We start from the raw sequence: 27,058 nt of genomic DNA on the forward strand, positions 1-27,058 counted from the left end.
ATAATCCACTCACAAACCGTATTAACTGACTCTGTTGTGAGGTTTGTATATTATGTAGTCCTTGGCTTTAGTTTATCATACAGGTCTACATTTATCAGTAAATTATTCTGATTACTTTTGGCGGTCATGCAGTAGCATTCGATTTTCAAAAAACAGTCTAGCAATTCATTTCCTGAATGCATTTTTGATAGCTGAATCCACATATCACTTGTATCACATATGTATTGAAAAACAGACTATTTTAGTAAGAAAGCATTTGCTAAGTTGCTATGGATAACATAACCTTCTGTAAAAATAGGTACTAATTTGCAAATGATTACTATTCTTCAATCTCAAAGCTCCCTAATGTTAAAAAAAAAAAAAAGGATTTTCCCCCACATTTCCAACATATATGGAGCTAAAAATGACTCACTTCATCAGCCCCAACACTGGTGCATAGATGCCTTCCCATGTTTGGGAGTGGAGTCTCTTGTTACTGTTGAAGTTGTGGAATATGTCCCTGTTTTAAAATATGTAGTGCAACTAAAAGGTGAGAGTGAAATAACCATTATTTCAAAGTGTTTGAAATGAATAAGCTTTCTAACTATATTTCTGCCATTATTAAAGTGAGCCAATCACTCTAGCTGTAATTTTTTTTAAAGTTTATCTTTTCTGTTCAGAGGACAAACTCCTTCAACCAATGGTATTTATAATGATAATAACAACAATGGTATTTGTTAAGTGATCAGGCATTTGATTCAAGCACTGAGAGAGATACAAGATAATCAGACTGGACGCAGTCCCTGTCCCATATAGGGTTCACTGTCTCCCTAGGAAGTTATACTGTACTCTCCCAAGTGCTTTGTACACAGGAAGCACTCAATAAATATGATTGAACGTATGAATGAATGAAAGAGTAGGATTTAATCCTCAAATTTTAGAGATGAGGAAACTGAGGAACGGAGAATTTAAGTGAGTTGTCTATGGTCATATAGTTGGCAAGTAGCAGAGCTAGAATTAGAACCAGGACCTGATTCCCCAGCCCACGTTCTAGTGCTTACTGTGTGCAGAGAATGCAAACAAAGGGCTGAGTCTGGAAAGGCCTCTTGAATTTCAGAAGGGTTTTGAAGGTGTGGAAAGTGGTGGAGTGTTTTACATTAAGGGGAAGGAAGTTCCAGGCCCAAGGGAAAATGTAGGTAAGGGATCAGTGGCAAGATACATGAATCAAGATAGCGAAAATAGGTTGGCATTAGAGGAGAGGATTGGGTTGGGTTGTAGTAAGAGGGCAACAAAGTTAGGTAGGAAGAAGAAAGCTGTTTTAGAGTGTAATACAGCTGATGGAAAAGACTTTCTGCTTGATGCAGAGGTAGATGGGCAATCTTGGGAATTTTTGAGGATTGGGGAGATAAGGACCAAATGGTGCTTAACAAAAGTGATCAAGGCAGTAGAATCAAGTATAGCCTGGGAAGGAGAGATATTGGATGCATGAAATCATCACTAAAACCTGCTGGTCCCACCTCCACCACATCGCTAAAATCCGCCTTTCCTCTCCATCCAAACTGCTACCACTTTAAATACAAGCACTCATCCTATCCACCTGGATTACTGCATCAGCCTCCTTGCTGACCTTCCAGTCTCTGTCTCTCTCCACTCCAGTCCATACTTCATTCTAATGCCCAGATCATTTTTTTTTACAAAAGCATTCAGGACATGTCACCTTGCTCTTCAAAAAACTCCAGCGGTTGCCTATCCACCTCCACATCAAACAAAAATTCCTCATCATTGGCTTTAAAGCATTCCACCATCTTGCTCCCTCCTACCTACTTCACCTCTCTACTCTTCTTCTATAACCCAGCCCACACCTCCGCTCCTCGGTGCTAACCTTCTAACTGTGCCTCGATCTCACTGCCAACCACTAGCTTAGGTCCTGCCCTCTGGACTGGAACACCCTCCCTCCTCAAATCCAACAATTACTGTCCCCACCCACTTCAAAGCCTTATTGAAGGCATGTCTCTTCCAAGAGGCTTAATACAGTGCTCTGCACACAGTAAGCGCTCAATAAATACAATTGAATAAATGAATGAATGAAAAGCCTCTCCTTTCCTCAACTCCCACTCCCATCTGCATCACTCCAACTTACCGCCTTTGGTCTTCCCCCTCCAGGTTCCAGAGCACTTATGTACATATCTGTAGTTTACTTATTTACTAATTGATGTCTCTCTCTCTCCTCTAAACTGTAAGCTCATTGTGGGCATGGAGTGAGGTATTTACTGTATTGTACTCTCCCAAGCGCTTACGATAGTGCTCTGCATAGTAAGTGCTCAATAAATACAACTGAATGACAGGGAGGATGGATGGTCTACAAAGATAGGAAAGCCAGAGAGAGGACAGTGTTTGGATGAGAAGATAAAGAATTCCATTTCTGGACATGTTAAATTTGAGATGTCGGCAGGACATCCTTGTGAAGATATTCTGAAGCCAGGTGGAAATGTGAAATTGCAGAGGACAGAGCTCAGGACAAGAGAGGCGGATTTGGGAATCATCCTTATAGAGATGGCAGGTAGTGGAAGCCAGAGGTTCTTTAAGGGTGTGGGTGTAGATAGAGACTAGAAGGAAACCGAGATCAGAACTGAAGTTTGATCCCAAAAGTTAACAGGGTAGGAGGCAGAGGAAGAGCACACAAAAGATACTGACAAGGAGCAGTCAGAGAGATCAGAGGAGAACCACCTATCACAGTGTTAGTGAAGCCAGGGTTAGACAGTATTTCACAGAGAAGGGGAATTCCTTGTGGGCAAGGAATGTAATACTTCTTTATTCTGGACTTCCCAAGCACCTAGAACAGTGCACTACACGAAATGGGAATTCATCAAATTCTCCTACTACTAGGAAGGGACCATAGTAGTGAGAGAGCTTCTCCTAGTCTCATTCTGTTTTTCGGCTTTGTCAAATCACCATTTCCCTCCTTCAAAGTTCTGAGAAAAGTCACCCCTTCCAGAAGTTATGAGTTTATTGGTCCTCACCTTTCATATCATGCCATCCACCTCAGCACCCATATACTTATTCATTATTTGAGATGAATAAATATCAAATTCTAGCTGCTCTTTCATTAACTGTCCACTGTTGTCCCCCTCATTAGACATAAACTACTTGAGGTTTTTTTTTAATTTCATTGTCATTTCCCAAAGTTCTAATAGGCATTCATGAAATATACTGTAGATGCCGGAATACTATTTCTACTGAGAAATGAATTCAGACAGAGATAAACTTGACCAGCAGAGATTTTGATTTTGATTGTCCTGTTTCCCAATCATTTGCCCCCTTTTCAAACCATGGCCCATCATCCGCCTAGTGAGCCAAAACACCACAACTAATTAAGTATGGCAAAATGAATGAATATTCAAGTACTTACGTTCTATAAAGAGACTGACAAAATAGTTTGAGGATTGTTTTAAATGAAAGCATTTAAATCCCCAATTGCCAACAAACACACTCTAATGCCTGAGTTCAATGACCCTAAAATAATAAGGACTCAGTGTGATTCAGGGAGCAAGTGGAAGGTCTGTAATATGCCTGTAACACTAGAAATCCCCTTGATGCTTTTCCATAATAGTACTAGTAAATTTTAATATCAGTATTTTTCAGTGCACTCTCATTTAGCTATTTTGCCATTTTAGATTTGCTGCATGTGTGCTCTAGGGAGCATACATGGCTTTCTGTATTGACACACATGTTTCTTGTACATGTCCTGTTCACCAAGAGACACATTAACACAAACACACACAGACACACACACACACACAAACACAAACAGTGCCCACCACCGCCCCCCCCCCACCCCTGCCAAGTTTTGCTTTGACCTTATCTTTCAATTAGATAGAGTATCATGCATTATGACCTCAAAGCATGCTGTCAAAGTCACAGTTGCCTGCTTGGGCAAAAATACGTTTATTAGTGATGAAAATTGGCATTTAAATTAGATGTTCTAAGTGTTAACAGTGAGGACAATTATGTATGGGTTTTATGTGAAAAGTGCTAACTTTTTTATTGTTTAAAGTCATAATCTTGCATTACTGGTATGTCTACCGGTTACATTATAGTTATATTATGGGTTATTTGCTACTTGATTATTTCAAAGAAATATGAAAACACTTCAGATTTTAAATTAGTACTTCCTCACATTTTCAAGGAATCTCCAGTGAGCCACTAAACAACTTTAAAAGGGAAGAAACAATTTCTTCTTCTTAAAGTACATGCAATTATTGAGAACTCTACTGGATTAAACTGCAAAGTGGTTCTCACTTTAAAATTCCATTTACTTCATAATTATGTAGCTTCTCAAGTCCAAAAAGAGCTTACAGTCTCTAGATTACATCACAGAGAACTCTTCCCACCAAGTTAATTTAAATGCTATTCTTGTTTTAAATGTTTTATCAAAATGTCAGGCAGTAAAAGTTAAGATCCAAATGGCTTAAACTAACAAGTCTACAGAGAACATGATATGAAATACTAACTACCCCAAATCTCTAGCTTCTACTTCAGCACTTCCTTGCCAACTAAGCACTTCTGTATATATATATATCTTACTTAAGAACTTTCTGACATACCCCTTTCTCTTTCATCCTGTTTTCCCTAATTCACTTAAGTGACTGTCTCCCTTGATAGACTGTAAACTCCTTGAGAGCACAGATCTTGCTTAAGTCTCCTGTACTCTCCTAAATCCTTATTACAATGTGTCGTTCTGGAGGTGGCTCAATTAATGCTACTAATTTAAACTAAGAGCTTCAATCAATGGCAACTTCTCATTATAAGTAATGATAATAATAATGATAATAACAATAACAACATTTGTTAACTGATTACTACAGACCAAGGACTTGAATAGATCCTGATTTGTCAAAAGATAATCAGGTTGAACACACTACGTACCCCACATGAGGCTCACAGTCTAAGTAGGTGAGAGACAGCTACTGAGACCATATTTTACAAGTGAGGAAATTGAGGCAAGGAGAAGTGATTTGCCCAACATCACAGAGCAGTGGCTGAGCCAGAATTACAAACCAGATCCTCTGACTCTCAGCTCTCTGCTCTTTCCAATAATAATAATCTTATTAGTGCTCACTATATGCCAAGCCCTGTAGTAAGTGCTGGGGTAAATAAAAGATAATTAGGTCAGATATTGCCCCTGTCCTGGGGCTCATGGTCTAAATACAAAGAGGAACAGTGGGAAGAGCACAGGGCTGGATATAAACAGTGAAGTTAGATATTAGTTGGACTAGGCCTCTTGAGAGATGAGAATCCAGAAAGCTTTTGGAAATGAAGTTAATAGTGATCTGACTAATTGGAGATGGCTGGGTGGGAGTTTCAGGCAGGGAGGAAGGAGCGTGGCTCAGTGGAAAGAGCACGGGCTTGGGAGTCAGAGGTCATGGGTTCTAATCCCGGCTCTGCCACTTGTCAGCTGTGTGACTGTGGGCAAGTCATTTAACTTCTCTGTGCCTCAGTTACCTCATCTGTAAAATGGGGATTAACTGTGAGCCTCACATGGGACAACCTGATTACCCTGTATCTACCCCAGAACTTAGAACAGTGCTCTGCACCTAGTAAGCGCTTAACAAATACCAACATTATTATTATATAAGTAAGCAGGCAGTGGCAAGAGAGTCAAGAATGAGGCACAATGAGTAAATTAGCTAGAGAGCAATACAGAGTATGGGGAGACAAATGGGTGGCAGGGAACGTGTCTGTGTACTGTATTGTTTCTCTCCCAAGCACTCAGTACAGTGCTCTGCACATAGTCAGGGCTCAATAAATACGATTGAATGAATGAGAAGGGAGTAAATAAGGAGATTCACCCAAGATTCCCTCAGTTTATGGTTCTACTTCTACAAGCCCAGGGTGCCTCAAGGAATCTAGATAACTGACTAGTAATGCAGATTGTCTAAGGCTACAAAATTAGAGAGGGTAGTTTCCATCATTTCAAGGGACTGAATGCCATCAGAGTTGCTCAACAGCACTTGAAAAGTCTACTCAATCCTCAAAGAAATTAACTACTTTTCTGGATACTTGAGAACTTTTCAAATTAAAGATATGAAACCTGTACTAGCACTTTCTAACATAATGACTACAACACGTATCTGCTTAATGGATCTAGATAATCAAAATTGTAATAGTGATTAATTTTCCCCAGGATTGCATTTCTAGTTTAAGTATCTTGTCTTAATGCCTTGGCCACTTTCTGCTTGAATGTGATGCATTCACAAGTCTTTCTTCAGCCACTTCTAGCACATGGAAATTGTAGCCCCGGTTTAGGTAATCCTGATGGGCCCTATTTATTCAAATCAACTGTCAAATGCTCATGAGTTTGCCAGGTTATAACTTCTTGCCTAAGAATAAAACTCTTTTGGAAGTGGGAATGGAGGCTACTGGATCAACTCATAGGATATGAAATATAATTTGTATTTCTTTATGAGTAAAAAAATCTGAGTCATTTACAATGAACAAGTGACTGAACAGTTAACCAGCAAGATTATGACTCTGCTCAAATCAAACAGTTAACCACTGGCTTAAACTAGGTTATGTTGACTTGATATTTATCATGAACTTTGAATTGCATTAGAATCACAGATTATAATGCAGAATGCTTTTTCTTTTCTTTTGAAGAAGTCTATATTCAACACTTTTTCCCTCTCATTGGATAAAGATTGTGGGACAAGGATCAGCTTGAACCCAGCACTTAGCACTGTCTGACACATATTAAGTGCATAACAAATATCATAAAAACATTTTTTAAAGTAAAATAAATGTTCAAGGGATGAATGAAAAATGATCAATCAGCAGCGTGGCCTCGGGGATAGAGCATGGGCCTCGGAATCAGAAGGACCTGAGTTCTAATTCTGCTTCCGCCACTTGAACGCTGTATTGCCTTGAGCAAGTCACTTTACTTCTCTGTCTCAGTTACCTCATCTGTAAAATGGGGGTTATGACTGTGAGCTCCATATGGGACAGCGACTGCACCCAACCCAATATGCTTGTACCGATTAGTACAGTGCTTGGCACACAGCAAGTGCTTAGCAAATACCACAATTATTATTTTTCTTATTATTTATGGAGCACTTTTTCTGTGTAGAGCTTTATACTACGTGCTTGGGAGAGTACAATATAATAAAGATGGTAGACAAGTTCCCTGCCCACAAGAAGCTTAAAATGAAACACTACAACATCTTTCTTTTAGTTTATTTCAGTTGATCAAGTCTAATGAGGTACAGATCCACATTGATTCTTTCACGATCCCTGAACTCAAATGCTGTACAAATAGTAAGCAATTAGCAATACCTTGAATTTTTATAATATTTTAATATTTTACTTGCACAAGCCCAGTCAGAAAGCTCTAATAACCAGCATTGAGATCTTAGAAAATTGATCACCCGGTGTTGTGCCTCCTCCTGGTGGGAAGAGTTTTCAATGATGGAATGTGCCTGAATAATAATAATGGTGGCATTTGTTAAGTGCTTACTATGTGCAGAGCACTGTTCTAAGCGCTGGGGTAAATACAGGGGAATCAGGTTGTCCCAGGTGAGGCTCACAGTGTTAATCCCTATTTTATAGATGAGGGAACTGAGGCAGTGAGAAGTGAAGTGACTTGCCCACAGTCACACAGCTGACAAGTGGCAGAGCCAGGATTCGAACCCATTTCCTCTGACTCCCAAGCCCATGCTCTTTCCACTGAGCCACGCTGAATCCCCACCTCACGGCCGGCTTCTCTACAACCCTCCTCCCCACCCCTGTTGTTGGGGTGGGAATTGATAAAGTCAAGCTATGTGATATTTCCTAGAGCTCCCCAGATCAGCTCTTGGACACTGCAGTATACATCAACAGTGAGGTGTGTTCCCCAAATAATTATCAGATAAGAGCTGTATTACTGGTGAAAAGATTTTCAGGGGTTATAGCCCTACTAAATGCCTGAATTTAAGCACATAGTACTTGATAAGCAAAAAACACAATTATTGTTATTTCTATTACAGTCTTACCCATGAACTTTGTCCCACCCTCTAAGTACTTTAGGCACTCTACCCATCGCCACAGCATTCAAATATACATCTTAATATTTGGTTGCATCCCTTACCTGTAATTTATTTTACAGGTCTGTCTGCCTCCGCTATTTGACTGTAAGCTCCTAGAGGACAGGGATTATGTCTACCAAGTGTATTGTACTCTCCCAAGTGCTTGTGTTCTGCACATAGTAAGCATTCAGTAAACATCTAGATTAGTTGCTTGATTGACCCCCATATTGGCAGCTGACAGAAACACAGAGATGCAGAAAGAGGGCACTTTTCCATTTCCATCTTTCGCAGTAGCCTGACAACTGCTCAGGAAGGGCCAAATGGCCCATAACTGTCACTGCTATCACTGCCAGAAGCTATTCTCCTCCAGGTCGCCAGAAGAGGCTAGGGAGAGAGCCACAGACAGGTAAATCTCTCTCTCCTTCCAATTTGCTGCTGCGATGTTACAAAGATAGCCCAAAAGCAGCCCACATTTTTGGCATACGTGTTGTGAAGCATTGCATTTTCTACATATGGCTGCATCCAAGGTCAACTGCCTTACCTCTAGACAAATATTCAGTGAAAAATTATGCAGTTGAAATGCATAATGTAATTTCAGACACTTTTTAGTGCTAAACCAAAGACTGTAATTAGGGTGTTTGTTCCCTCATTAGAGCACATGGTTTCAGTCGGAACCTGCACAGCAAAAAATGCAGAGAGCATATCTGTAGCTACTGAATCTTTATCAACCAACTTTCATGTATCCTCATTATATGTTTCTTCTCGCTTGCAAACATGATATATCTCACAGCATAACAACAACTTGCTGATAATTTTTCAAGACAACAGCTGGACAGAGTGCAGAGGTGCACTCTCTCAGATTATGAGGTACAGTAATGCACAGCAATTAACTTAAAGAGTCATCGGCCCATGTGTGACAGTTTTCAAAAACTGAAAAGGCTTTTTTCCCCTCTTTAAGGCTTGGTTCCTCATTGAATTATTCTCTTCACATTTTAGTCTTTTTGAATTGACTGTTGACAATATTACATGCAATATATTTGATGTAGTGTCTTCTGACATAATATAAATTGTGTTCAGCTATGTTATTCAAGATCATCTAATTTTAATCTTTAGAATACCTCAGGGGCCTGCAGACAATGATCTTGTCACAAACTAGTAACATCCACACCAAAGGGGAAAGCAATGTAACACTTGTTTTTGAGCAAATAATTCTTCTTGGTAAAGGACCCCATAAAAATGTCTACAAAAAACATTAAATGGCTTGCGTAACTAGGAGAGCTGGTATAAGAACTTAAACCCTGCCATTCTATCACTTAAGGGAGGAGTTCCTGGTTTGCTTTACAGCTCAAGCATTGGCCATAAAGCAAATCAGCATACTGTTCACTTTACTGCTACGGGCTCTTGTTATATCCCGGCTAGACTACTGTGTCAGCCTTCTCTCTGATCTCCCTTCCTCCTCTCTCGCCCGGCTCCAGTCTATTCTTCACTCCGCTGCCCAGCTCATCTTGCTGCAGAAACGATCTGGGCATGTCACTCCCCTTCTTAAACACCTCCAGTGGTTGCCTATCAACCTCTGCTCCAAACAAAAACTCCTCACTCTAGGCTTCAAGGCTCTACATCACCTTGCCCCTTCCTACCTCTCCTCCCTTCTCTCTTTCTACCACCCACCCCGCACGCTCCGCTCCTCTGCCTCCCACTTCCTCACCATCCCCCCCCCCGTCGACCCCTGGGCCATGTCCTCCCGCGGTCCTGGAATGCCCTCCCTCCTCACCTCCGCCAAACTAATTCTCTTCCCCTCTTCAAAACCCTACTTAAAACTCACCTCCTCCAAGAGGCCTTCCCAAACTGAGCTCCCCTTCTCCCTCTACTCCCTCTACCGCCCCCCCTTCACCTCTCCGCACCCTAACCCTCTTTTCCCCCCATTTCCCTCTGCTCCTCCCCCCTCCCTTCCCATTCCCTCAGCACTGTACTCGTCCTCTCAACTGTATATATTTTCATTACCCTATTTATTTTGTTAATGAAATGTACATCGCCTTGATTCTATTTAGTTGCCATTGTTTTTACGAGATGTTCTTCCCCTTGACTCTATTTATTGCCATTGTTCTTGTCTGTCCGTTTCCCCCAATTAGACTGTACGCCCGTCAAACGGCAGGGACTGTCTCTATCTGTTGCCGACTTGTTCATTCCAAGCGCTTAGTACAGTGCTCTGCACATAGTAAGCGCTCAATAAATACTATTGAATGATTAAAATGGTAGCAGTTGTGAACACTCGAGGCAACAGAAGGAGGAAGATGCAGGAACAACTTGTACAGTTTGCAGATGAGTGGGTGCAGAGAAGAGAAAGTCTATAGGCTGTGAAGCCCAGCATGGGGAATTCAAGATCCAGAAATAAGGTGGGAGATATGGCAAGACCAACAGCAATATATAGACCTTGAATTACCTAGGGGACAGGAGAGAGAAGATAGGCAGAAGTGAAGCTTAAAGGGCTGGAACTTGGAAAAACATGAGATAGACAGGAGATACGGGAAAGATAGGGATAAGGAAAGTGAACACAGGAAAATAATCTTAATTCTGATTTACGAAGTGCAAATACTGGTACTCTATTCAAATTCATTTCACTTTGTTGAGAACATGAATTCTATCATTTTATAAAGCCTTCTTCCCCATGCTCTCTAATTACTTTAAGATAAATTACTGTATACCTAGAAATAATGATGAATTCTTGAATGAATTGGTAGCAGGGCAAAACAGATTCATTTTCTGAAAACTTTTTTAATGGTATTTGTTAAGCACTTACTACGTGCCAAGCACTGTTCTAAATACTGGGGTAGATACAAATTTTATCAGGTTGGACACAGTCCCTGATCTACAGAGTTTTAATCCCCATTTTACAGATGAGATATCTGAGGCACAGAGAAATTCAGTGACTTGCCTAAGGTCACAAAGCCGAAGAGTATCGGATTAAAAATTTGAACCCACGTCCTTCTGACACCAAGGCCAGTGCTCTATCCATTAGGCCATGCTGCTTCTCTTGATTTAGAGAATAGAATCACATTCTATTGATCTGTGTAGAATCACAGATCAAACATTAAAATGGATAATGCCAAGGAAAGCAGACTTGTAGACGTTCACTGTTTCTCAAGTACAAAGGACAAAAAGAATTGACATATGGTAAAATTTTACAAGGGGAATTGAAGCTGCAGAAAATCTACAGGGAATCCTATTTAAAACATTTAAAGTCCTAAATATTTTGGTACATTCTGAAAACTTCTCCTCTAGAGATCTTTCACGGTATGGTGGGAATATTAACAGGGTGGCTTTGGTCAAGTGACTAGGCTGACCATTTTATTTTTATTTATTGTTTTGCAGGTGGAAGTATGTCCAGGCCTCAACACCCTGCCCATAACTGGAAAGCATGGTGACTACAGAGCAACAAAGAAGCAGTATGGTCGAGTGAAAAGATCCCAAGCCTGGGATTCAAAGGACATGAGTTTCAATCTTAGCTCGGCCAGTTGTCTGCTATATGACCTTGGCCAAATCACTGAATTTATCTGTGACTCAGTTTCCTTATCTGTAAAATCAGAATTCAATCCCTGTTCTCTATCCTACTGAGACTGTGGTCCCCATAAGGGACTGGGACTGTGTCCAACCTAACGTGTCTACCCCAGCAATTACAACAATGTTTGACACATAGCAAGGACTTAAATACAACAATATTTACAGTAATAGTAATAATGATAATAATACTTAAAATATTTATAAGCAGCTGCATTTATAGTATCATTGATGAACCTGAAACTGAGGAGAGCAGAAAGAGGAGAGAAAGCTGAGAGAGCCCATAGAGCATCTCAGCAATCTGTCAATAGTACTTCTTGAGTGTCACTGTGGGAAAAGTACTAATCACTTAAGACAGTAGAGAAAAGTTACAAGACAGGATTTCCTCCCCTTAGTATAATGGGTAAATAGAATATGTAATATATGTACATAAATGCTGCATTATGGCCTGAGAAAGAAGTTTGTCTCATAGAAAGATCACAGACCACGAAGTCAGAGGACCTAGATTCTAAATCCTTAACCCCCACCTTCTATTTCTCCATTGTTTAGAACAGTGCTTGGCACACAGTAAGCATTTAACAAGTACCATATTTATTATTACTATTAGTATAATTGTAATTTAAGTCCTTACTTAGTGCAGGAGGGCTGAAGTGTCCGGTGGGGAGTATTAGGTGGCAAAATAAGGCCTCCAATAGTAGATGTAATCTCAGAAGGGTGTTGAAGACAGGGAGAGCTTTGGCCGGCTGCCTGAAGGAGATGAGAGTTCCAGGCAGATGAAAGGGCTTGTGTACAAGGTAAAGGGGAGGGATGAAGGGAGAAAGAGAGAGAAAAAGAGAGAGAGAGAGAGACAGAAGGAGAGAGAGAGAGTGAGAGAGAGAGAAAGAGAAATAAACAGTGAGCACATTGGCTTAAGAGAAATAAAATATTAAACTAGGATGTAGTAGTAGCTGAGAATAAACAAATATAAGAATGAGAGCTGATTAAGTCCTAGAAGTCAGTTGTCAGACAGCATTATGGCTAGGAAGACATAGAGAACATTAATGTGAATTGCAACACGAGATCCTAACCTCTTAAGGATTTAGGGACCAGCCAAAAAACCTAATTTGCCTGCATGCGCAAACGTTTGTGCCTGAATCTCTGGGTGTAGTATTTATCATGAACTACCTTAGAGTAATCTAAAATAAAATACAAATAAACTTAATTATCACCCAGTCTAAAACATGACAATCTCTTTTCTGCTTCTAATTTCACAAATGTAACTACCTAGAATGAATTATTCAGATTCCATTACCCTATCCAGATCTCATTATACAATACTGTCCATTTAGGACAAAGGAAACAAATCCAAAATAAGTGTTTCAAATTAGTTTAAGAATCATCTTTTTGAATAAAAGGAAATCCTGATATATTCACACAATTTGTTTTAAATCAATCTAATTAGATAAATGGGGCAATTATCTCTTTACTTTAAAATTTGCCTTTTAAGTTAGTATTTCCTTTGAATTTCAACTATTTGACCTATTTCTGAGGAATGCCTAATGAAAACATGTCTTAGAAGACAATAACATCTTTAATATCATTAAAATCTTTTGCATTTGAACTGAATATCTGTTCAGTTTGAAAATCAAGCATCCTCTACCGCACTCTTTTCTTATGTAGCATTGAAAATAAAATTCAAGCAATAAAATATACATATATATGTACATACACACACAAAGGAAACAATTTCCAAATAAAGATTAGACCACATTACATATCACTTTAAAATGTACGCTTCAATACTTTGCTTTTCTTCTGAAACTTTTTCAATGATTGTACATTGATTCACTTTGAATATCAACTTCAAAAGATGAACCTTGCAGTCTTATACCATTTTAATAAATGTAAAATGATTGGGGATAGTTTCATACCTGATCCAGTTTATTTAAAACTACTTTCAAACAGGGATTCAAAGATTTACTTAACATCCCTTTTCCCTAAAAATTTTATGTGAAGGCTTCTAATAAGTTGTGCCAATTCATTGATATTTTTGATAGTAAATTCCATTCAATCAATCAACAGTATTCAGTGAGTACTTATTGTATACAGAGCACTGTTTACTTGGGAGAATAGAACAAATTTGGGGGTTATATATAATTCTCCATATCAGTCTCTTTTGAAGTCTCCTCCTCTGCTGGGAGTCCCTCAACTCAGTTCAGTCCCCTTCTATTCTTCATCTACTACCACTCCCTTGGAGAACTCATTTGCTCACATGGCTTCAACTATCATCTCTAGGTAGTTGATAACACAGTTCTGATCTCATTCTCTGCAGTCTCACATTTCCTCCAGTCTTCAGGGCATCTCTGCTTGTCCCACCAACACCTCCAACTAAGTATGTCCAAAATTGAACTCCTTATCTACCCACTCAAATCCTGTCCTTTTCTTTCTTTCCCATCACTGTAGGCCTCCCCATCATCCTACCTGTCTCACAAGCCCATAAGTTTGGCAGTACTGACTCATCTCTCATTCAACCTACATAATAAATGTCACCAAATCTTATTGGTTCAACCTTCACAACATCAATAAAATCCACTTTTCTTTTATGTCCAAGCTGCTACTAAGCTGATCCAAGAACCTATGTCATTGGGAAGCAGCATGGCCTAGTGGAAAGAGCATGAGCCTGGGTGTCAAATAACTTGGTTCTACTCCCAGCTCCACCACTTGCTGCTCTGTTACCTTGTGGAAGTCACAATATTTACATATTTATTATTCTATTTATTTTATTAATGATGTGTATATATTTATAATTCTATTTATATTGATGGTACTGGTGCCTGTCTACTTGTTTTGTTTTGTTGTCTATCTCCCCCCTTCTATTGTGTTTATTGAGTACTTACTGTGTGCAGAGCCCATCTTTGGATAGGGATTGTTTCTATTTGTTGTCAAATTGTACTTTCTAAGTGCTTGGTACAGTGCTCTGCACATAGTAAGCACTCAATAAAAACGAATGAATGAATGAATGAATGAACTTATCTGTGTTTCACTTCCCTCATCTGCAAAATGGGGATTCAGTATCTGCCCTGCCTTTTACTTAAAATGTGAGCCCCATGTGGGACCTGATTATCTTCTGTCTAGACTCTGAGCCCGTTGCTGGATAGGGATCATCTCTATTTGTTGCCAAATTGTACTTTCCAAGCTCTTAGTACAGTGCTCTGCACACAGTAAGCACTCAATACATACTACTGAATGAATACAGTATGTGGTACATAGTAAGTGCTTAACAAATATCATTATTATTATTTTTACACCTTGATTACTTCACTGCCCACCTGCTTCCTGTTAATCCCCACATCAGCCTCCTGCCTGGATCCTTTTTTTGTAAGAAAAAAAAAATGTTCTGTCAGCATCTGCCCACTCTTCAAAACTGCATCAAACAGGAAACCTTACCATTGGTCAGTCAATCATATTTATTGAGCACTTACTGTGTGCACAGCACTGTATTAAGCACTTGGGAGAGTACAATATAATAAACACATTCCCTGCCCACAACAAGCTTACAGTTTAGAGAGGGAAACAGACATTAATACAAGTAAATAAAATTACATATATGTGCCTAAGTGCTGTAGGGCTGGGAGGGGAAATGAATAAAGGGAGCAAGTCAGGGTAAAGCATAAGGAAGTAGGATAAGAACAAATGAGGGCTTAGTCAGGGAAGACCCCTTGGATAGATGTGCCTTTGATGAAAGTTTAAATTTCAGGAGAGTAATTGTCTGCCAGATACGAGGAGGCAGAGCATTCAGGCCAGAGGCAGGGGATGGGCGACAGGTTGGCAATGAGACAGACAAGACTGAGGTACAGCGAGGTTAGCATTAGACCAGCGAATTGTGTGGACTGAGTTCTAGTAGCTGAGTAGCAAGGTGAGGTAAGAGCAAGATGATTAAGTGCTTCAAAGTCAATGATAAGGAGTTTCTGTCTGATGCAGAGGTAGATGGGCAGCCATTGGAGGTTCTTGAGGAATTTGGAAGCATGGCCTGAACGTTTTTGTAGAGTAAACGATGGACTGGAGTGGGAAAAGACAGGAATTAGAGACGTCAGCAAGGAGGCTGATAAAGCAATTAAGGCAGGATAGGATAAGTACATTCCATGCCGATTTGTACATTCCAAGCGCTTAGTACAGTGCTCTGCACATAGTAAGCACTCAATAAATACTATTGAATGAATGAATAAGTGGTTGAACTAATGTGGTAGTAGTTTGAATGGAGAGGAAAGAGCGGACTTTAGCAATGTTGTGAAGATTTAGTAATGGATGGAATATGTGGGTTGAAGCCCTCAGAGCACCACCTTCTATCTTACCTCACTAATTTTCGGCTAGGCCTACTACTCAGGCCTCACACTTGACTCCTCCAATACCAGTTTACTCACTGTGCCTTGATCTGGTCTATCTCATCACCAACACTTTATACACATCTTTCCTTGGACTTGGAACTCCATCCCTCTCCATATATGATAGACCACCACTCTACCCACCTTCAAAGCCTTCTAAAATCACATCTCCTCCAGGAGGCCGCAGCATGGAATAGGGAATACAGCCGGAGCCTGAGAATCAGAAGGGCATGGGATCTAATTCCGGCCCCACCACTTGTCTGCTGTATGACCGTGGGTAAGTCACTTCACTTCTCTGTGCCTCAGTTCCCTCATCTGTAAAATGGGGATTGAGACTGTATGCCCTTTGTGGGACAGGGATTGTGTCCAACCTGATTTGCTTGTATCACCCCGGCGCTTAATTCAGTGCCTGGCATGTATTAAGCGCTTAATAAATACCACAGTTATTATGACTATTATTATTATTCTCCCTCACCTATACACTTGGATCTGGCTGTATCCTTTTAGCACTTGATATTCATATCAGCACCACAGCACTCATGTTCATTTTTTTAATTTATTTATATTAATGTCTATTTCCCTTTCTATATGGGAACTCTATATGGGCAGGGAACATCTCTACCAATTCTGTTGTATTGTACTCTTCCAAGTACTTAGTACAGTAAGTGCTCAATAAATACCAATTACTGATTCTTTTGCCTTGCTCCACGAATTCTATCACTCTCAAAGTTGAAATTGCATTGAGTCACTCTGTTCAATACTGTTTGAGAAAATGTATTAAATGGCACCCTACTGAGCCAAATTTGCTCATTTTCATAAAAGTAGGCACACACAGTCTGAGAATACGGATATTGCTAAGAAAAATCTATCTCTTTAATGTAACTTGAAACACTTGGCGTATTTGCACAGTTCAATCATGTTTCCCATATGAATTTGGGAAACAGATTAGTAGTATCATCCCATTTTATAAGTAGGTAATCTAGCATCAAAATGTAAATACTAAATTAACACCATTTCTAAACGCCCCCTTCCTCTCTACCCCAACCTCCACTTAGCTCAGTGAACCATGCTTGGGTTAGTTTCTTCTTTTCCTATCAATAGCATACTCTCATCTCATTAATGATGAGTTTTGAAATTACTAGTAAACTAGCTCATTTCTCATTACCTGAAAAATAGGATGCGAGTTCTATTAGATTATACGAACAACCATAATTTGTTAGTGAATTACTGTGATCTAACAAGTTAGACTTATTTATGCATACATTCAGAATGCCCTTTAAATCACCAATATATGTTTGGATTGATAATATAAATTAATACTAATTTTGGTTGACAAATTGTAACACCAATACACTTTTAGCATAGACTGTGAAATGATCCAACAGATGCTACCAGTCTGGTTCAAAATTAATAGATCATTAACATAATTTTGATGATACCACATGTTCAGTACATGAACATGATGACTCAATTTCAAAGACAACCTTGCTAGGTATTAACGGAAGTAGAAAATTGTACAGTTCTCCAACATTTCTCATTAGTAAAACCAATGTGGAGTGTGAAGAGCATGCATGTCTTCTTGAAATGAATGTTCAGTCCTATTTACCAATTACATTTAGAATGATCTTCATTTAGTGAGAATTCCAATGGAAGTAGCCTATATTTTTAAAAAATATTAGAACTTGTCAGATTGACTAGGTTTGTAGTTAGTTATCTTTCTTATTGAGCACAATTCTCCCTGTGATTAAATTAATCTCTTTGGAAACTACAACTCTTTGAGGGGACCATTTGGTACTCTGCTGCTTGTATTCAATATGCAATTGGATTTAGGATTATTCACAAGGTCAAGAAAACATTTCATATCTCCATAATAAGAGAAGATTTATTTCAGCAAAATGCTTATATTATAGAATCAAGTTCAGGGATTGGATAGTGTGGAAAATAGCTGTCCTTAAGAATGATAAAATAATCCCTCCATCACTACCAACTTGTTTTTAATTGCAATATACTAGTAGGAATAGTGATGGCGGTAGCATTTTTTGTGGCCTTAATAGTGCTAATAGAAAAACAGAGTTATCATTTCACTAATGTAAGCTCCAGAAGGCATTCTTGCTAGGTGCAGCTTCCTCTTTCTCATCTGGTGCTACGGGAATTCATTCCACCAACTCCCCTCCAACAATAATAATAATGTTGGTATTTGTAAAGCACTTACTATGTGCCGAGCACTGTTCTAAGCGCTGGGGTAGATACAGGGTAATCAAGTCGTCCCACATGAGGCTCACAGGTAATCCCCATTTTACAGATGAGGTAACTGAGGCACAGAGAAGTGAAGTGACTTGCCCACAGTCACACAGCTGACAAGTGGCAGAGCCGGGATTTGAACTCATGACCTCTGACTCCCAAGCCCGTGCTCTTTCCACTGAGCCACGCTGCTTCTCTACACCCACACCAGGGAGGCTAATCCACCAGGAATCAGGATCCAGAAATAATGAGGACTGGGACCTGTGTACAGAGAGCTTCCATACCTTCTATGGAAGGAGTGGTGAGCTATGGGCACCACTCCTGCTCTGGAAGCCTTTACCACCTCATAGGTCACCACAGGGTAACCATCCCAGTTCTGATGCCTACTGGGAAGTGGAAGCCAGAAACAGCCAGAAACTGGACCCAGATCTGTGGAGCCACCATGATTTGCACAAAAGCCTCTGTCTGGGAGCAAGCTGTGGCAGCTTGGAAGTAAAGACTGTGGATCATCAGTACCACTCCTAGTATATGCTTCACCTATCTATTTTGCCTTTCATCTTCTATTCTTTGTATTTTAAAATCCCTCTCTCATCTGTAATTCCTTTGTCTTCCCCATCTAGAGTGTCAATCAGCCTTGTGGGGGAAAAAAAACTGTTCAGCCCAGCCCTTAGCATATAATAAGTACTCATAACCATAATTAACCAACTAGCATTCATCAAGCACCCACTGCAAGAAGAGCTTGAGAAATAATAATAATGTTGGCATTTGTTAAGCGCTTACTATGTGCAGAGCACTGTTCTAAGCGCTGGGTTAGATACAGAATCATCAGGTTGTACCATATGGGGCTCACGGTTAATCCTCATTTTACAGATGAGGTAACTGAGGCATCGAGAAGTTAAATGACTTGCCCACAGTCACACAGCTGCCAAGTGGCAGAGCCAGGATTCGAACCCATGACCTCTGACTCCCAAGGCCGGGCTCTTTCCACTCAGCCACGCTGTTTCCCATAATACGAAAATACAAGAATACGAAAATACAAAGAAAGAGTCAGATTTCCTAGCTATAATGACCATACACTCTAAAGGGGAAAACAAAGAATTCATAAATTGATGAAAATGTATGTGCAGTTGAATAAATATATATGCATAAGTGGTGAAGATAGGTAAAAGGAAGTACAGAAGTGCTAAAGATGGTCAATGGGTCTCCGATTTGAGATCCTTGGAATTAAATCAGGGAAGGTACATTGGAAGAGGTGGGCCTTGATAATGGGGGGGGCTGTCATATCGGGGAGTGTGTGAGTCCCAAGGTGGTGGAAGAGCAAGAGCAGGGGTGCAGAAGCTAATTTTGAAGTAATGAAGAAAGTAGGCTGGGGAACGGAAGACATATGTATGGTGGGTGAGTTGGACACCATTGAACCCAACATTGAGGAGTTGTTGCTTAATTTGCACGGGTACTAGGAGCCAGTGGAGGGTTTTGAGTAGTACAGAGCTGTTCTGAGTGCATTTCAGTGAGATGATCCATGCAAAAGCATGTAATATTGATTTGAGATGGGAGAGGCAGAAGGCAAGGGGACTAATGAATAATACAATAGTCTAGTTGCAAAATGACCAGAGTGGTAGCCATTTGGGTGGACAAGAAGGGACAGATCTGAAAGATATGTAAAAGAACCACTAGAATATAGCAGTAGATTGAATGTGAGAGATCAGAGAGAACAAGCACTGGTGCTTTTAAAATTCAGCAATTTCTGCCTTTAATTCTGAGGGGTTTTTTATAATGGTATTTTCAGCAAAAATCAAGCACCTTTCATGTTAGCCACAAGCATATTCCAGCATTCTTGGAGCCTGGTAACAACTGAAAACTATGAGATGATGTGGATGTGGTTGATGAAAGTGATAGACTGCTGGGGATCATGGCCAATCTCTTGGGTACATCAAGTCTGGTAGCATTATTGCTGTACTGAACTTTCCCAGGTGCTTCATATAGTGTTCTGCCCAGAGTAAGCACTCAATAAATACAAGTGAATGAATAGCAAAGCTTCCAAATGGAGCTTCAAGGTATTTGCAGGGAACAAAATAAAAAGAAAAAAAAAAACCACCACCACAAAAAAACCAAACAAAACAAAAAAAAAAGAAACCCTACAGGAACTAGGAAGCAAAGGAGGCTGCCTTACCTACATTTTTCAGAGGCCATTAGAACTTTCTGGGAAAAGTTTGGCTCCTCAGCCAATAATGGAAAATTGACACCCACTCCTATCCCTGGGTCTTCTTCTTGATCCTTTCTTCGGTGCCTATCTGGCTCCTGATCTCATTTTGCTAGATCCCTGCCAGGAGTTCCCATATGGTGAAGCTGTTTTCTTTCTGCTAAATATGTAACTGGGAAGAGGAAGCTAGGATATTCTAATTTGAGGTTATTTCAATTCTAAACCTCTTCCACTCATTTCCCAAAGAAAAGCCCGACACCGAGGCTGACAATATAGGCTAGAGGTCTGGCTCCAAGATAATACTAAATAATAATAATGATATTAAATGTTTCCTATGTGCCAAACACTGTACTAAGTCCTGGGAAAGACACAAGGCAATCAGATCGGACACAGTATGTATCTCACTTGGGTCTCTCAGCCTAAGTAGAAGGAAGAGCAGATATAGAATCCCTTATTTACATATGAGAAAACTGAGGCATTGAGAAATTAAGTAATTTGTCCAAGGTCAAACAGCAGGCAAATGGCAGAGCCAGGACTAGAAAATAGCTTCTCCAATTTCATGGCTCATGCTCTTTCCATTAGGTTACGCTGCTTGTCAGTCAGTCGATCATATTTACTGAGTGCTTACTGTGTGCAGAGCACTGTACTAAGCACTTGGGAGACATGTTTTTGCCCATAATAAGCTTACAGTCATTTCCAATCAACTTGCATTCACAAAATAGTCACTAGTTGTTTCTGGAAAAGCTGTAATGCAGAACCATTCCTGTTTAAATATTCTTCATTACCGTTTACCATAAGTTCAGACATGTTATGTTATTATGTTATGCTAGTTATGTCATTTTTCAAACAATGATTTCCAAAGTCAGTTATCAATTCATCCAATTCAAACTTCAAAATCAAAGGGAAATTCATAAGCAATATTAATAAAATCAAGTTATGTTAAACTTGCCTTTTCTTTGACAGCAAAACGTGTGCTCGAGTTTATAAAGCAGATCCATCTTCTCATACTTGTACTCATTAGCTTTCAGCCAGAAACAGTTTTCTGTCATTTCATGTGGTCTGATCTGCAAAATAGGAAAGTTTTTTGTTTTTTTAACCTGAACCCATTTTTTAGTAATAACATAATACTGCACATTACACCTTAATGTGAAAACCTCAATATTCATTTCAGAAAATGTGACATTCAGTGTTGTTGCCAAAAACTTCTCCCCTTTGACAACAGAGTTCACATAAGAGAACCTACAAAAATCATAAGCCTCTTCTGCTTTATAGTTAGTTACTCCCCAAATTTGCCAATACACTAGGATGTTCAAAGCAGTGTGGTATACTGGACACAGGTGTGCATAATCCACAAGGGCATACCGGTGATGTCTGACTTGCAGAGCAAAGGTCCTTAAGTCCCTTCTACCCCCTCCAAGTTACCATGCCCTCCCAAGATTCACCCTTCTTTGACTCCTTTCTCACAGAGTCTGAGCTGCCTGGATATTCACATAGCTCTCCTTTTTTGGTTCATACGTAGAGCTTTGTCTCCAAAGGTGCTTCTCCCAGTAAGCGGTATTTTTGAGTAGCACCGAGTTGACTTTTTCCTTAATTCTCTTTTACACAAGAACAAGTTTAATCTAGTGGTCCCTTAAAGAGCACATGCTTGTGGTTTTCCACAGTGATACCCACCTCATGGTCACCCGCCTCAAGGTTTATCCACAGCTACAAGTATTTCAATGTAACCCATCTCACGGTTTGTGTTATATGTAGCTATCTTGCATGATTTATATAGTAATTTTGTACACCTTGCATTCCCCTCAGGTCCCTCAGTCCTGGGCCTAATTTATTTATTCTCATTCTGTTTTGTTACCATGTTTTCAAATTATCCCCTACTTGGAGGCTCCCAATCCATCCCTGTTCTGCCACTCCGCCTTATAATCTATCTCTGGGGTCATTCACGAGCCCTCTGCCAATATCCTTGACTCCTCTCTTGTTCCTCCCACATATTCAAGCTATCATTAATTCCTGACAGTTCTACCTTCACAACATTGCCAAAATCCTCCCCTTCCTCTCCATCCAAACTGCTACCTCATTAATGCAAGCACTTATCGTATTCCCCCCTTGATTATTGTATCAGCCTTCTTGCTGACCACCCTGCCTGTCTTTCCTTCCAATCCATACTCCATTCTGCTGCCCCAATCATTTTTCTTAAAAAATGTTCAGACCATATTTCCCCACTTCTCAAGAAGCTCCAGTGTTCGCCCATTCACCTCCACATCTAACAAAAACTCCTCATTATTGGCTTTAAAGTACTCAGTCACCTTGCCCCCTCCTACCTCACCTCGCTACTCTCCTACTACAACCCAGCCTGCACAGTTTATTCCTCTAATGCTCACCTTCTCACTGTACCTCCATCTCAACTATTTCTCCACTGACCTCTCACCCATAACCTGCCCCTGGTTTAGAATGCCTCCCTCCTCATATCAGACAGATAATTGCTCTCCCTAACTTCAAAACCTTATTGAAGACACATCTCTTTCAAGAAGTCTTCTCTGACAGCCTTCCTCTCCTCTTCTCCCACTCCTTTCTACATCACACTTACTTGCTCCTTTATTCATCTTCCCTCTCATCCACACAGCACACACACATATATATATATATACCTGTAATTTATTAATCTATTTACCTATATTAATATCTGTATCCCTCTCTATCCTTCCTTCCTATCACTAACACCAACACAGGTGGACCAGTCCAAGCCCAACCCAAATCCAGGGCAGTCCCAAGAGAAACCTCCAAGTACAGTTCAGTAGTACCATTCAGAGAACCCATCATAGGTCACTGAAAATTCTGGTGATTTTTAGGCCCTCCTACCACCAAGGTGTATGGAACCAGGTTAGAAGAACAAATTCCCTATTAAGTTTTACCTTTAACCAATTCAATCTTTTCATGATGATTTCAGGTTTGAATTCCTTTTTCGGCTTCAATCCAAAAGGCAGTGTTTCTGGAGGAGGAGATCGGTGGCTTCCGAGAAATCCCAGAGGAGGGGGTGGTGGTGGTGGTGGAGCGCCAAACGGTACGGGCAGTCCTGGGAGTGGAGGAGGTGGGGGTGGGGGTGCACCTCCACATAAAGGTAGTGGTGGGGGAGGGGGTGGCACCTGATGACCATTTGCAACTTCTGTGGCTTGTGTTGAAGAGGCAGCTGAGCCAACAGTGATGGCACCATACTAGGGAAAAACATTAAGCCGCAAATACACATTAGTCCATTTCTCTTGTAAATACAACTTGGGTGCTAAATATGTGATTAAAAAAAGGTCACTTTCTAAGTGGGGGGGGGGGGGGGAGTGACCCCTAACCTCTTGGCTTCATTAGCTATGATTTAGCCACAGAAGCAAATAGCATTAATGCATTACTAACTGGATAAAACAATAGAAGGCCTAAAATCTATGAAAAATTTAGCCAATCATTAAAGGTTAAACATCTATTAAAAATAAAAAGCTTCCTCTCCAATATTAACAAGATGTGTAACTGGCTACTTTGGACAGCCAAGAATTTACGTTCCAAAAAACACTGTTTTATTTTATCCCCTTGTGAATTTTCATTATGACTAGTATTCTCTCATATGATCACAACAAAATGCAATATTTGTAATTCCACAAAGTGCTTCATGTATGTGAAAAAAACAAAAGGAAGAAATACTTGAAATGGCCAAAATTTAGACCAGGATTTTACTATGGAGAGACGTTGCTCCATGCACTGAACCCTGTTGCCCAGACTAACATCCCGTTTCTGCCTGACACAGAGAGTGATGGTCAATTTCCTGCAGGGGAAAGGACTGAGCAACGCCTCAAGGGTGGGAAGACATGGGGGATGAACTCTGAGAGGAGGCAGGGTAAACCAGAAATTTGTGATCAATGGAGAGTTGGAAAATGTGATATTAGAGGCAAGGAAAGAGAACTACAAGGTGTTTTTGTATTGTGAAGTTAGAAATGATGTTTGGAAAGTTGAAACATGTTCTTAATTTAAAATCCCTAGAAGTGTAATTTTTCATCCTCAGACATGGCAAGCAGGGGACTTGTCTGTGCTGGCTTGTATTGATGTTAATTTGGAGTGTTTCATTTTTAACTTGTTCTTACTATTTGTAAATGATGGTTGTATACAATTCACTCATACTGTTATATGTATGTCTTCTCCCATTTAGATAGTGAGGGCCTAAGTGGGAGAAAGACCAGATTCGATTTCATTATACTTGATGGTTGACATGTAAGCATTTAATAAATAGCATATGAAACTATACTAAAACAAACTGCTATTGTTAACTTCTAATTTTGTTTTTGGGAGGTAATAATCTGTATCCTGACTTTGACGCCTCAGATAAGTAACCACTATTGTCCAAAGAGACTATGAAACAAAATTTGGTATAAAGTGGTACAAGGAATTATACAGTCATAAACCATAAAGGTAATGAGAAGCAGCATGTGTAGTGGACAAAGCATGGGCTTTGGAGTCAGAAGGTAATGGGTTCTAATCCCCACTCCACCAATTAACTGCAGTGTGACCTTCGGCAAGTCATTTCATTTCTCTGTACCTCAGTTACCTCATCTGTAAAATGGGGATTGAGACTATGAATAATAATAATAATAATGCTGGTATTTGTTAAATGCTATGTAGTAAACACTGTTCTAAGCGCTGGGGGAGATACAGGGTAATCAAGTTGTCCCACATGAGGGACACATGTCTTAATCCTCATTTTACAGATGAGGTAACTGAGGCACCGAGAAGTTAAGTGCCTTGCCCAAAGTCACACAGCTGATAGGTGGCGAAGCCAGGATTAGAACCCATGACCTTTGATTCCTAAGCTCTTTCCACTGAGCAATGCTGCTTCTCTAAGATTATGAGCCCTATATAGGACAGGGACTGTGTCCAGCCTGATTTGCTTATATCCACCCCAGTATTTACTACAGTGCCTGGTACACAATAAGCACTTTATACCTTATCATTATTATTATTATTATTAAACCAAATGAGGTATTTTATGGAATGGTTATTAAAAGAATTATTGAAGAATGGGTGCTAATAATACAAATTCTTCATACTTCCTGAATTACAATTTCACACTTCTTAAAGTACAACCCCCAAAAAGAAGAGTTTAACAACATGAATTTTTCTTCACAAATCTCTGACCAGTGGCAAAGTACCTACTGAGTTGCACTTACTCACAAACCTAACTCATACTCCATGTGTTTAATTTAAAAGGAAGAAAATATAAAATGGTTACAGACCCATTAATTAATTCTTTATGATTTGCAGGTCATCCAATTCTTCTGTGACTTAAGGCAACGGGCATATATACCTTCCATGAAAACATGCAATTTGAATAGGATGCAAAATATTTCCAAAATGGAGTTTGGAATCTCTAGCTTTTTATTGTCTCACTCAAATCATGATTTCAATCTAAAATCATTTCACACTTTGATAAGAAAAAAAGAGAAAAAAAGGGCAACCCTTCAGGGGTTTTTCACTTCACCTAAAATTATGCATTTAAAAAATTACAGTAGTCAAGTGACCGCTAATTAGTGCAGCAATTGGATCTACAACATTGGCCCTGTAAATGCAAGGAACTATCTCTGTAGTTACAATATTTTGGACAGGTCAGGCAGCTATAACTACATAGCTTCACAACTTTGGGGCCCAATGTGGACCAGAAATGGAGCAGAGAGGAAGCTTACAGTCATTGCACCTGCCACCATGCTGTAAGTCCCTCGTTCAGTTGTCCAGTTCCTCTCTCCCCATCTGGACTCACCAGGGATGAGGTCTTTCCCACAGCTGGCCTAGTACAGCACTCTAGTGGGGAATACTGTAATGAGTCAAAGGCCCATCTAACTCCTGGCCCAGCCAGACAGCCTAGTGCAGAATTTGGAAATTATTTGGAGAGCCCTTCTCTCTCCTAGCCGGCTCCAAAGGTCACCCAAGGTTTTGTGTAATCCTGGACTAGAGATCAGAAGGCCTTAAGCCCTATCAAGTCCCACGACAAATAAGCCATAGCATTGGGAACCACACTTCTCAAATCCCCAAATCCTCAAAGAGTCACTCTGAGGTGACTGCAGTGGGAGCTCTGGCTTTAACATGGAGATCCTGGCAACATATTTAGAGACTACTAGCCCATTCTAATAACCCCTTTAAAGTATTAAAATATATTTCAAAGTATGGCTAGCATTAAAACAGGGTAAACTTTCTTAATTGCTAGGGTTGTTTTCAAAATCAACTTCCAAGTAATAATAAAGAATCAAAAGTGTTAAACATTAATGACTATGCTAAGAAAAACATGGACCTGCCTTCTCAAATTTAGAAAAGACTTGTGTCATGATACTTAATGATCTAGCCACTTATTTCACAATATTTTGTCTGACATATGTAAATGAACCTTGCAAATCTTCCTGAAAAGCACAAAGACCAAAAATATTTTTATAAAAGCATATATATATATATATATATATATTGGATAAGTGATTTTCTTTCCCCTAAAAGTCCTTCAAAGGTTTGCTTCCAGTTGTCAACTCTGTGGCACATATATTATGAGGTTGATAATAAGAGAAATATCTATTGATCTTTGCAATCAAATGTTGCCAGACTTCCACTGACAAAACTGTCACTAGCATTTCAACTTTGATGAAAATCAACCA

General features: G+C 39.8%; 1 protein-coding gene across 3 annotated transcripts in view; it reads right to left on the bottom strand.

Moving 5' to 3' along the window:
* Positions 1 to 27,058, bottom strand: part of DIAPH3 (diaphanous related formin 3) — a 314,905-nt gene that overhangs the window by 178,336 nt on the left and 109,511 nt on the right. For all 3 annotated transcript variants that reach the window (XM_029057148.2, XM_029057147.2, XM_039911199.1), the window contains 2 exons: positions 23,303 to 23,602; positions 21,343 to 21,457 (listed from right to left, as the gene is read on the bottom strand). In XM_029057148.2, the coding sequence (XP_028912981.1) occupies positions 21,343 to 21,457; positions 23,303 to 23,602 (415 nt within the window). The remainder of the gene's footprint in view (positions 1 to 21,342; positions 21,458 to 23,302; positions 23,603 to 27,058) is intronic.

Source organism: Ornithorhynchus anatinus, chromosome 2, assembly GCF_004115215.2.
Source record: "Ornithorhynchus anatinus isolate Pmale09 chromosome 2, mOrnAna1.pri.v4, whole genome shotgun sequence".
In the NCBI taxonomy this organism is placed as follows: Eukaryota; Metazoa; Chordata; class Mammalia; order Monotremata; family Ornithorhynchidae; genus Ornithorhynchus; species Ornithorhynchus anatinus.